The sequence below is a fragment of the Porites lutea genome, chromosome 12, assembly GCF_958299795.1.
Source record: "Porites lutea chromosome 12, jaPorLute2.1, whole genome shotgun sequence".
Classification (NCBI taxonomy): Eukaryota; Metazoa; Cnidaria; class Anthozoa; order Scleractinia; family Poritidae; genus Porites; species Porites lutea.
The window spans coordinates 15,853,801-15,866,673 of NC_133212.1; the positions used below are offsets into that span (position 1 = coordinate 15,853,801).

At 38.4% G+C, this 12,873-nt stretch overlaps 2 protein-coding genes across 2 annotated transcripts in view; both read right to left on the bottom strand.

Moving 5' to 3' along the window:
- Positions 1-6,950, bottom strand: part of LOC140921586 (receptor-type tyrosine-protein phosphatase F-like) — a 31,631-nt gene extending 24,681 nt beyond the window's left edge. Inside the window, exons 1-3 of the mRNA XM_073371587.1 lie at positions 6,802-6,950; positions 1,964-2,242; positions 356-652 (exon numbers count right to left, since the gene is read on the bottom strand). Of these exons, the coding sequence (XP_073227688.1) occupies positions 356-652; positions 1,964-2,242; positions 6,802-6,895 (670 nt within the window). The 5' untranslated portion in view covers positions 6,896-6,950. The remainder of the gene's footprint in view (positions 1-355; positions 653-1,963; positions 2,243-6,801) is intronic.
- A 3,950-nt stretch (positions 6,951-10,900) lies between these two features.
- LOC140953982 (receptor-type tyrosine-protein phosphatase epsilon-like) overlaps positions 10,901-12,873 on the bottom strand; it is a 239,288-nt gene continuing 237,315 nt past the window's right edge. The window contains exon 25 of the mRNA XM_073403370.1: positions 10,901-12,466. Within this exon, the coding sequence (XP_073259471.1) occupies positions 12,386-12,466 (81 nt within the window). The 3' untranslated portion in view covers positions 10,901-12,385. The remainder of the gene's footprint in view (positions 12,467-12,873) is intronic.

The window sequence follows — 12,873 nt, forward strand, 5'->3', positions numbered from 1 at the left end:
TCAGTCAGTCTGTCAGCAGGTCAGTCAGTCAATCTGTCAGTAGTCAGTCAGTAAGTCAGCCTGTTTGTCTGGCCTCAGCCAGTAGGAAGTAAGGTTACTTTTTACTTCTGGAGACACTCCTTGTAGACTTCTTAGAGCTTTCCTTTGATTTTCTTAATTGTTCACCAGAGATTTTTTGTTAATTTCCATTAACTTCGTTTAAAACATAATTCGACAGCCACCATTGTTAACGTGGGCAAGATTCGCGATAAATTTAGACCGTCGAAGAGTTGGGACAACTGCTCGTTGTCTTGCCTCGGCTATGTTTTGAATCTAAAAACTTTGTTGACAAAAATTTTATGACAATTTCACTCACCGTGCTCATCGGTCCACACCAATAGAGGTTTACTCGTTGGACCTTCGCCCTTGGTAGTGTAAGCCAGGACTGTGATCCAGTAAGGTGTATATGTTTTCAATCCCCCAATTTCCATCCCCAGGGCATAAACAGCTATGCAGTACAACACACTCTCAATGATATCGGCACGTTTATAGCAGACTTTGTAACCAACCACCAGGCCGTTACGGTAGGGACTGGGAACTTGCGACCAAAACACCATAATGCTGAAGGAACTGGTGTTGTATGCTGTCACATTGTCTGGCGGGGCTGTGGGTACTATTACAAAATAGATAGCGATTAGTTCAGTTCATATTTTAATATTAAGTAAAACATGCGTAATTTTACTTTCTCCTTGTGCCTCAATAGGTACAGTAAAAACCCACGTATAAGAACCTAGGTTTTTCCAAGTTAGCCTAAACAGGTTCTTATATAAATGGTATTTAGTGTAAAATTAGGCTAACTAGGTTCTTAATTAGGTTCTTAACTTTTGTTCAGGAAATAAAGCTGAATTTTTAAATGATCTGGTGTTTAATGTCCAAAAACAGTATTCTTGGAGGCTTCGTTAAGCAAAATACTATACTATTTTAATCTGATTCTGTTACAGTCAAACCTATGGTAAAGTTTTATGTAACCATGCTATAGTGTTTAGAGTATTATTGCATACAGACTGTGTTATATATATATATATATATATATTTTTTTTTTTGAGAAAATTTCTTAATTCTATATATATATATTTTTTGAAAATAAGAACCTGTTTTAGGATTTTAGCCTAAAATGGTTCTTATGTGAAGGGTGCTTAAAAATGAAAGTTTAGCCTAACAAGTTCTTAAATGTTAGGTTCTTATACGCGGGTTTTTACTGTACTTAACTAAGATGTTTCTAAATCAAATTTTGCAACATTCCAATAATAAAAATGGCATATGAAATTGAATGAAGTTTGGAGAAATGAGACTGTTAAAATTACGGGCGAAGACTGAAAAGTTTGACGCTTAATTCATAGTCGTAGCGTCTTTTCCTGGTGAGACAAACTTTGCACACTCATAAAATTAAACTTTCTTTTGACGACAAAGCAAATTATTTCATGGTTTTATCCCTTTAACAAAACATAGATCCTTTTAATCCAATCCAATCCCTTTTTAATCCAAGCAGTTTAAAGGAAAAGTGGTAAACTTTTGACCTGAGGCTGATAATGAGACATATTCGGAGCATGCCAGAAATCTGATCATTCATTGCAGGCGTAACCCTTCCTATATGGCCTCCATATTTGCACATATGAGATGAGGTGCACATGCCTACGATTTAATATTTTTGGGCTTTTTCCCTTTTCTAAAGAATAATGATTTGTCTTGTTAACACTTAGCCTGTCCATAGTCGTGTTCTTCTTTTCTTTATTTATTTACCTGTTTCCGGGTATTTGAACACGCGAGAACGAGAGTGGCATTTACCCACTTAACCCCTTTGCGCTGGCAGGTAATGAATCTCACTCGGTTCATACCTGCGCCGAACGATCTTTAAAGAAAAAATAGAAGGTCTGAGAATAGACCAATGAACGCTTTTTTTTGTCATAACCGTTCATATTCTTACCTCCCTCCGGGGTCCAGATACTTGTGAATTTGGTAAATGCACCCCATTTGCCATCCAAAGTACCTTTTCTTACTCGAAAGAGATACTGAGTGTAAACTCGGAGATTCTTTAGTGTGATAGTTCCAGTTGAACCGGGAAGCAACATAGACGATTCGTTGTCGCCTATTTTCCACCTTAGCTCAAACACTGTATTGTTTGAAGAAGATTTAACTTCCCAGGAGAGTTTGATAGACGTATCACCAGTTACATACCCAACAAGATAACTAGGTGGATCAAGCTCTGAAAGGAAAGAAGTTGTGAGAATTACAGAAGATGTTAATAATATTGAATGCAACCGACATTCCGTTTCCAACCCGCGAAAGTGGGACGCGTGCTATGCAGGCTAAATAAAGACTTACTTCTTCTTAAAATGTAGTTATTTATCTTCATGTGACAATGAAAAATGTCACAAATGGAAAGTTGTTCTTGCGTACGATTCGTAACATAAAAGTCACCACAGCGTATATCCAGATTTGAAAGCAGTTTTAATTTTATGCCCTCTATGTTTTGGGTCTTTTTTGGGGTGTTAGTGTGAAAATGAGTTTATTGCCAAAATTTAAAACGTTCACATCGATTGTAGGTTTTGTTCAATATTGCCCTAAGCAAACGTTAACCATGAAAATCATCCTTAAACCACATACGAACGAGAAAGACTGACCAATCGTCAACAAGAAATTATGTCCTCGTGATTTTCAGGGAATAAGAAATCTTGAAATGCTATTTTGAAAAGAAAAGAAAGGAGATGCAAACGAAAGAAAGAGAGAAAGCTGAATTAATCAGGACAGGATATTTTTACGTGTATGTTACAGCGTTTTCCAAATTAAAGGATCTTGCGTGCTTCTGCGAAAAGTCCATGCAGTCCCATATTCATACCAGAACAAAACCTGGCAATATTTTTACACCTAAAAAGGTTTACAGAAGAGGCAAAGCAACCCTCGCGGAGGGAATAGAGGAGAATTAGAAAAATGGAATTTCTCTGTTTGTTTATTTCTTGAAGATTTGTGCCTTCATTCTCTTCAACTCAGTATTGTACAGATTGAAGTAATAACAAAGCAATAATTACTTACTGATGTAAAGTTAAATGCTAAAAAGGTGCAGAGACGAGATTACATTGAAAAGATTAAGACAAATTATAAAACCCAATATTGAAAAAATTAGTCTTATCTGCTCCAAATGTTCGAAGGGAAGCGAAAAACGTTATTTTAACAAACAGCAAAATATTGCTAACGAGGCGATAACAACGTATAGAGAGTAAAATGAATCGGACAATAATCTAATTATAACGAGAAAGACGTAACAGCGATGAAAAACTGGCCTATATAGTTTAAGAGAAAGTTTCTAAAACCTCCGACGTTGGCTTTGATGAGTTATACAGTTCTAAAGGTTATCGTTCGTGCACTGTAGCTCGGTGCTATTCTCCTATAGTCATCTCCTGCACCGACACCGTATTTTTTAAAGCATAGTTTTCTGTTTATGTCATGCTAGCCGAATCAGGACGGTCTATGTACAAGTGTGGCTTGCAGCTGTTTTGAGTGAAAACTAGAGCATTTTAATGAAAATAAGACCCATATTGTCTTTAAAAAGGTTCGAAATCACGCAAGGTTCACACTGTTAACCAAAATAAATCCCACTTTGGACTGCTTCTTGGAGGTTTAAAAACAGTTTGGTGAAAAGAGCCTCGGCGTCACGAAAAGGGAAAATGTGCTGTTCCTTAGTACCCAAAAACGTATTGCGATGTGAATGTAGCTGCCTGCCTGCCTGCTGTAGCCTGCGAATACAGTCGTTTCTCCTTACTCCTTGCTTCTCGCGAAACGGCTGTACCCTGTATTTGCAGGCTAGAAGTTAGGAGGAAATCACCGAACAAACGAACCCGCATTGAATCTGGTGGGATTTACTTGGTGTGCCTAACCTGTGCAGCATGGCGGTCTTATCGGGAGAAGTGCACAACTGAGCGGCAAAGCGATATGTGTAGGATATGCGATTTGGGTCGGATATTCTCTGAAAGCAGACGGTTGCATTAGTCGATTATGATATGGACTGTACATGTGGATTATAAGTTGAGACACTGAAGTCACCAATAATGGCCCATACCTACTAAAAGGCACGCGACAATCAACTTCTCTGTCACGACACTGCTTAAAGCAGCGTCGTATTTGGTTCAGTATAATTCCCTAATCAGCTTTCCATCAGCCACTGAATTTACAGCTATTTCGTGAAAGGTTGTCGGAAAACGTGCACGCAACAATCCCGAAAGCTTTAATTGTAGGTGGTTTTGAGTTAGCTGTTCTTCGAAGAAATTTGAAAGAATGGCACGAGAAGCCATGGACGTATGTTTGCGAGTGCTAAAGGAAAGCAACAAAAGTAGGTTCGAGAGCTACAACTGTCAGGCACAGTTTATTTGATCATATCCCATATTACCTTTCGGTATTGACGCGTGCACATTTTTCCGACGACCTCTCTCGCAATGGCTGTATACAGCAAAGGACTTCCTCCTTCGTTTTGGCTTTCGCGAATATGAGTTTAAGATGGCAAAACAAGAACTCCAATATTACGCCCTATATTTTATGTCATTGTTACAGGGAAAAAGAGCTTTAATTCGAGTTTGTTTTATCCATTTTGCCTTTCAGTACTTGCATGTTTTAAAAGCTAAAAGTGGATTATGTGTCGTGGAATAAGCTGTGCGCGCCACGTATAAGCTTTACAAACTCAGGCAAACTTTAAAATGCCATAATAAATGCTCATGGGTTTGAAACAGTTAATTTCAATTTACTCTCTTTTTGGCTGAACAAACTGGGGCTTTAATTTACATTTCCTTATGAACGTAGAATTTTCAAAGAAGGTAAGATCTGTGTATTGTCACTGATTCTTTAGGTTTCATTGTATATCTGTGAATTGCAAGGCGTGAGATTGCCAAGTGACCGGAAATTGATTACACACTTGGGTCTTCTGCCAAATTATCACTGCGACAAATTATTTCATTCATTTAGCCGGAAACCTCAAACTTTACAACATATAGCCAAAACAGATCTATTTCATCGTTCAGCTAGTGTCCATTGACAAGGTTTAGAGCCCGGGGGGTGGCTTTAATTCAATGAATACGACTGGACATACGTTTATAAATTCAACAGTTCAAGTGAACGAAATACTAACGGGGTACCCAGGCCTGCTTTCCTCTGTAATGAAATTTTTCTTTTGTAAATAGAAGATATGTCTAACATAAGAAGAATTGCTCTATACCATCAGGTTCAACTAATTCATTGCGCAAATGAAATACTTATTGGTCATCAGGACGATCAGACCAATCAGTCAGTCGGACACTGCTCCGCACTCGGACAGTAAGAGTGGTTTAGAGAGGGTTTCATAGGGTATAAGCACTTTTGGAGTTTAGGTTTGGATCTTTCAGGCCAATAGAACAGATGTCCATACTTTGGAAGCATTTGTAAAGAATAGGCTAGCCTTGTCGGTTCGGGACAGTAGTTTTCAAGCTTTCGTATATAAGCAGTCGGATTACTTGTTTAGAAAGGAGTCTTCTAAATAATCAGTGCCCTCACCCAAGGTCGTTTTGTGCAAACTGTGTTATTTTGTTTCTTTGTTTTTTTTTTCTCAAATCAACAGTCTGCACAGCACATTTTCAGCTTTTGACCTTTCTTTCTTCATTAACCAATCGCCCAAAGGGGACTGAAAAGTGGGGCTCTTATTTTTAGAAATGCTGAAAAAGAAACATCACAGCAACAACAAAAAAAGGACTGTTCAACACACTAAGTTGAATGACAACTTTCCGTCATCGAGGATTTTTGCCGACAAGAGAAAAAGACGAAAAAGAAATAACTTGAATATAAAAATATCGTAAAAGTGCCTCGATCGTCCACTGACTAGTTTACAAAATGACAAGCACATCTTACTCGCATAACTGTTGTTTGTTTAGAAAGCAAAACTTTGAAACAACTGGGAAACAATGGAAACAATTTGAAAGGAATGGTAAACAGAGATGATAGACTTAGGACCCACGATAAACACAGCCTGATAATGGGAAGTTTTTGATGAAACGCAAAAACAGCAAGATCAATAAATCGCCTGAAATTCCTGAGTGACAGTTTTAATCAGAGGATGTATGATCAAGAAACATGAGCATGTTATAAATATATGATCTTGGCTGAATACAACCCGATTTATGTCTCTATAATATAATTATGATTGGTTTAACATTACTGTAGTAGCTGTTTTTAATAAATTCAAAAGGGACAAATCTTTCTATATATGACTCATTGCCCTCATCCAATACCAGTAGAGCGAGATAAGCACATACCAGAGCATAAACTCTTGCCATAATAACAGCAAGTTGGACGTTAATTAATTCTCCTGGAAAGGCATTCTGATCTTATAATGCTGCGAGTATGTTAAATCATCACTTCAAAAGTTTAGCCGACAAATGATTTACCCACGTTTTGCAGCGTTTCTTTAGAAGAGAAACTGAATTCAGCTGTTTGTGAGTTTCATATACAAAGTGTTGTAGCCTAACTCTAAAGGAAAGTTAACGTGTGCTCTTGAAAATGGCTCTTAGGAAGTTTTACTTAGAAAAGAAACGTGATGAGTGTCGATTCAACATGAGAGAAATAACGATGCGACTTTAGTGCAACAGTTCCACTAAATCAGAAACTTATAAATATAAAGACTTCCTAAATTTTGATACCAGTACAAGAAAAGGTTAGCAGCGAACAAAAAAAGAGCTCAAAGAAATTAGAGACCAGATGTATTTTGATGGAAATAACGACGTACATGGATACTGGTTCAATACTCACCGTTTGAATCGGCCCTTGCAACCCACAGCACACCAAGCATAATGAAGGTACTAAACACCATTTTGTAGCGCTTGTATTCGATGTTTTCCTTCATTTTCTGTCCCGCGAATGCTTGTCACGTCCTCCTCATAAATTTTCCAAAAATATCATTTGACCATTTAGCGACACCCAAGGAGAAATATGATTTGTGCCTGTGTTCAGGATTTAGGTGAAGATTACACGGCGTGTTCTGCTCAAGATCACCGTAATCAAAGTTGGATGTTAAGGTCAAGATTCATTCACGGATTAATTTCCCTCAGGCTTTTATAGTGGACGCAACATTAAGAGCTCTCGGAGTCCGTTTGTAGCTGGTATATGATACTTGAAATATAATATCGCGTTTGTTATTGTCCGTTTATAACAAGTTGATCACCGCGGGAAATATCGCTGCTTGACGACTTCTGCCCTCAAATGCCTCAGCTGATGGTTAAATGAAACCGTGTGAAATGAAGCCTAAACATGTTGAAAAATCGTTTTCATGTAAACGCTGTGTTTATAAAAGCAACATCGGCATGAAAAGTGTGTTTGATTTCTGCTTTGTTTGGCCATTTAGTGTTTCAAGTTCGACATCAAGCGTCAATAATGTGAGCAATATCAAATATTTAAGCTTTTTTTTTCTTGATCAGTCTTTTCCCGATACCGGATGCTGTAACTGAGAAATAAGGATTGGTATGTTTCCTGTATGGTTTTGCAACTTTTTTCGTTCTTGAGTTCCTATTAAAATCGTACGATGTACTGATGATTTTTTTTAGATACAAGAGCCTATGATGCCCTATGATTTTACCAGGTCTAATTTACTGTACAGGTAGGCACAGGCAAAACACCTTGGTTGGCCATGATATTAAAACCCACAACTTGAATCTCTCTATACTCTCCGGACACCTGGAGATCAATACAGGTCAGTTTGCATGCGTTTGATCGTACAATCTTAACTGAAAAAGTTGTTTCTTTACATAAAGCGACGTCGGAGCAAAACGTGCCAAACGTGGGTGTTCTAAGCTTGTAGCAGACGTAATAAACTCACTCTTTTAGAAGTAAAAATCAATTACTGTCGGCTGGTCATGTTGAGGGTTTTTAAGTATCTTATCTAAGAAAAAAATCTCTGACTGAAGACACTGAACTATCCTTCATAATTATCTTTCCCGTCTCCGCGAAAATTAATTACTGTCCTACTTTATGTGAAAGGTCACTGAGCTCAGAACTGGGTGGACCCAAGACTCTTCTTGGCAAAAATCTCAATTGTTACAAGTTGTTTTAACTGCCGTCAAAAGTAAAAAGTTTTGAGAAATCATCTTGATGGTGCCACCAAAGCCTCTTTACTCTTGCTTCAGTGGATGATGGCGTGATCATTGACGTGTGATTTGTGACTAATCCTGTTGGAGCAATTTAACAGATTGGAACTTTATCTCGCAGTCCGTAAAAGGGCTCTAAGGAAATGACACGAGGCCGAATCTTCCTTATCAGCGAAGTTACCTTGAAATCTCAGAAATAACAAACTTCATGAACTGGCTTGTCACGAGAATTCAATTAGTGTCCTCTAATCATTGACACGCGCAAATATCCCAGATAAGAAGGTAAGGCGCGGCTTTGATAGTCCTTGATAGCCAAATTTATCTTGGTCAACAGCCCATCGATAACGCAAATTGAATTCCGCAGATAAAAAAGGTAGCTTTAATATCCTCGGAAGCTTGTTTGTTTTCATTTGGAACAACGTATGGCCGATTGATTGTATGTTTACTTTGCGTTACGCCTTAAAAAACTTCAAAACAAGCTCTCTTCTAAAAACCACAACTAAATAGCATGCAAAATTCTAGTTTTTGTTCTTAGTGCCAAGCAAAGTTCTGTCAATTCGCTCGTAGAATACGGTCCTTCTCTAGTCCTTACAGTCACAAATGTGTTGATCATTCAATACGTATAATAAAGTGAACACACTCTGATGGACATGATGTGGAGCACTTTCAAGACGTGTCACTGTCATAAATAATGAATAAAGCCGCAAGATGCATTTCAATCCTTTGTTTCCTGCTTGCTGTCACTGAAAACAGAAAAAACCTACCACACGGCAAGATCGGAGCATCTAATCGTGAAAAACGAGTGGTGTTGAAACGAACTCACACTTGAATGATACCACCTTCAAATTTGTTTTGTAACTAAGAGAAAATTATTTCAATGCCTAGTACAAAAAGATCCTCACGGTGAAACATGTGTTGCCTACTCGAGTTTACTGACCTTTCAGTGAGTTTCACCACCTCCCAAGAATGTTTGTAACGCAACTATGGTCTATATGCCTGTGTAAGAAATTACAAGGGCTGTGTCATGAAATGTTTCAAAAATTCAAATATTGAGAAGTGCCACCAGCTTAAGTGAAATGAAACGCAAAAATAAGCTGGAACAGAAGGTATGGTTAGCAACCTCGTCCCCAGGGCGTTTACCTCAGGCTCTTGAGGTGGGGGAAAAGCGCCCTCGGGACGAGGTTGTATGGATAGCACTGGAAATACAAAATAACGCACGGATGGGCAAACTACTCGGAGAAGATTAAAAAGGATTACAATTAGCCTGCGTAGCAGGCACTTGCCTTAGCAAAAACTGACCCATCTTGGCAATATTAACAGACTTAACAAAATAATCTTAACAGCTGTCGAACAGTCCCTTTAACAGTAGTGAAGACAAGGAAAACAAAATAACTTCAAAACATGGATTAACTCCGATTATTTTTCCAACCAATTTTATACACCCTTTAGATGGTTAATTCCCTTACATACAGAGGCCATCAACCCAAATGTGGGTGAATTACTATTGTTTTTGTAGTGAATAAACTATGGTTTAATTGAAAAGCGAAACATGAATATTTTGCACCCAGTAAATTTTCTATAAGACATTTTCAAAGGGAAGCAATATAGCAAGCTCTTTCATTTTATGTCATTGAATTTTTAGCTGTGGTATGCCCATATATATATATATTAACCTACGATCAGGCGTTTCGTCTTTTTTTTTCCGTCTTTTGTGACAGCACGAAAGTCACAAAAGGAAGAGAGTCATCTGATGGCAGGTTAACTAAAGCCAAGAATTGTTCAGTTTCCCGAAAACGTGTCTTGTTTCTGTCGCATTTGCATTTTTAAAGGCAATTTTCCTTTTTTTGGCCTTTTTGTTTGTTTGTTTGTATTTCCGCATTTGGCTATCTGTTTGCAATACAATTTTCATCACAACTTTCATCTGTTTGCGTACTTACTTTTCATTGGCATTTCGAGGTTGTGGTTTTACTTGCATTCTCGTTTCTGTTATCCCTCACCACACAACTTTCACATTTTATGGCGATGGCGAGCCGACACAGACCAAACTGGAAAGGTTATTACCGCTAACGTAGTTTTTACCTAATGTATTACTGCTGCTACAGCTTCTGCTTCTGTCACTACTGCTGCTACTTTTCCAGCTTTGTTACTGCTCTGCTACAACTGCTTTGTTTCTGCTACTCCTTCCACTCTTGCTACTGCTCCTGCAACTGCTAACGTCTGCTACTACTCTTGCTACTGCTTTTGCTACTGCTCCTGCTCTATTACTGCTCTTGCTACTGTTCTTACTACTGCTACTGCTACTCCTCTTGCTCTGGCTAATGCTACGGTTCTGCTTTTGCTACTGCTGCCGCTGCGTCTCCTGCTACTGCTCTGCTCCTGATATTGCTCTTGTTACAGCCCCTGTCGCGCGCTTCCGCTGCTCCTGGAAATACTACTACTGCTGATATTGCTTCTGCTGCTGCTACTGCCCCTACTACTACAACTGGTACTGCCGGTGTTCCTGCTAGTACTCCTGCTCGTTCTACTACTGCTTCTACTGCTGCTGCCAATGCCTTTGCCACTTCTCCTGATCATCTTCTCTTTGCTACGCTCTGACCAAAAGCCGTAACTTTCATCGCAATTGTTCGGTTCCAGAAGAACTTGATTTATCACACACAATTGTAAAGGGAAACCGAGTTTAATCTCCAGTATTAATTGAAGAATGAAGAAAAAAATATATCTCATTGACAATGATTATTCAGAGAATCTTTTTTTATTGCTTCACAAAGGTCAGCTATCTCCATTCTGCTTATAGGTGTGGATATATAATCGCTTATGAAAGCTTTAACCATATACATGGATATATCGCTGGCCGTAGTTAGGAAGTGCGAGAAATTGTTGCAAATTCCGTAAACAACATAACGCCTATATTGTCCTTTACGGTACTAAGAAAATTCATTTTATTATTTTCACGAATAAATAATTCTATTTTCTTTCCGATAACTATTAAATGTACTTACTTATTTTGAATTTTCTCTAACAATTATTAATAAATTTTGCTGTATAAAATTTAACTGCCATTCTTCAAACATGACCAATAATCTTTTCGATTAGTTAATCAATTTTCAATGGCAAGCATACTGCCGCCAAGCAGACTGAGTGAACTATTCGCCTTTCAAGTTTACCTGTTACGACTCAGTTACAAAATTATAATTATAGAAGCCTTGGTAAGAATTATTAATAACTTACGCAGCGGGCCGCGTTGTTTTTCACTTGGGGGTTGGGGGTTGAGATTCAACATAAAAAAATCTAAAACCTAACAGCATTTTCAACCTTTACCGGGGTGGAGATCCACTCCACGAAAATTTAAGTAGTTAAGCTCAAAAATGATTAATCCAAATCACTACATGTTAGCCTCGTCTTCTTCTTTATGAATTTTGATTTGTCGCTCATGCGAAGATGTTTAACGTCATTGTAAATTAAACTACAAGACTAAGCTGCGTTCACACTTGTAGTATAATCATATTTGTTTTAAAATTTAACCCTCCCTAACTTAGAGCGGCTGTGCAAAAACTCATATTTGACTAGTTAAGGTGGGTGAAAGTCTCGTGGGGGGGGGGGGGGGGTGGGGGTGGGGGTACTCCCTTATGAGAGGCTAATGGGGATGTGCCGCTGGATGGGGTCGCACTTTCACGACTGGATTAACTATAACGGTGTCGCACATTTTCGGATTTTTAAGGTAAGAAAGTACTTCATATTTACGATTACCAAACGTAGCAGAATGTTAATGTACTGTAGGTGAAAAGTAAAGTTGTGTTTCTTTCAGAAATGGGTCAATCAGGAGTCTGATGGGCACTTGGGTCAATTCATTTTCGGATGACCTATTTAAACGATTTATAATGGAGATACATAAATAGAAAGTGACTAAGTTGGGATCACAAACATTACATATTTGCCCAAAAGTGATGGGGTCTATAATTGGTCACAAAATAGACTATAATGGGGTAGGGGCTCTGAGAGTCCAGCGGCTCACACCCAGCAAAAATTAACCCAAGTACCCCCTCGGGGTGAAATGAGTCAAGATAATTTCTGGAACATGTTAAGTCTGAACATGTTTCAGTGGTGGTGTGAACACAGCTTCAGTCATGATCAGTTGCTATAGACTTGTGACGTCATTCAAAGAAGCATATCACTGAACATTTATATATTTAGGACCTGTGTCAAAAATGTAAGGACGAGAAAGAATAGGAATAAGCCGTTTGTTATCCAGAGGACTATTGCTTTGAGAAGTTCGCATATTCGCCAAAGGAATCCAAATATGCGTGGATTGTCTTGTAACACAACATGTATTGCTCCTAAAAGTGATAAACAATATCGATAATAAATAGTGTTAACACTATGAAATAAAGCATACTGTACTCTTTTCCAGTGCGCATATTTCCCCATATATGCATTCCCTTTCCCTATACTGTTGACTTTATGTACCAGGCGCTCAGATAGTAAAGCGCGGCGTTCAGATGGTGGGGAGCGAGTTAAATCGTACGCTGGGAAAACGAGGGGAAAAAACGAGGGGAGACTGGTCTGCCCTCCTTTTTTTTGTTTTTTTCCTCTTTAATTTTTCGCCCGCGCTCTACTATCTGAACGCCAGGAAAAGGCTAAACAGACCTCTCCACTCCCCCCCCCCAAAAAAAACCCAACAACAACAAAAAACAACAACAACAATGACAACACAAAACTACAGAAAGAATTCTAGAGGGTTCGA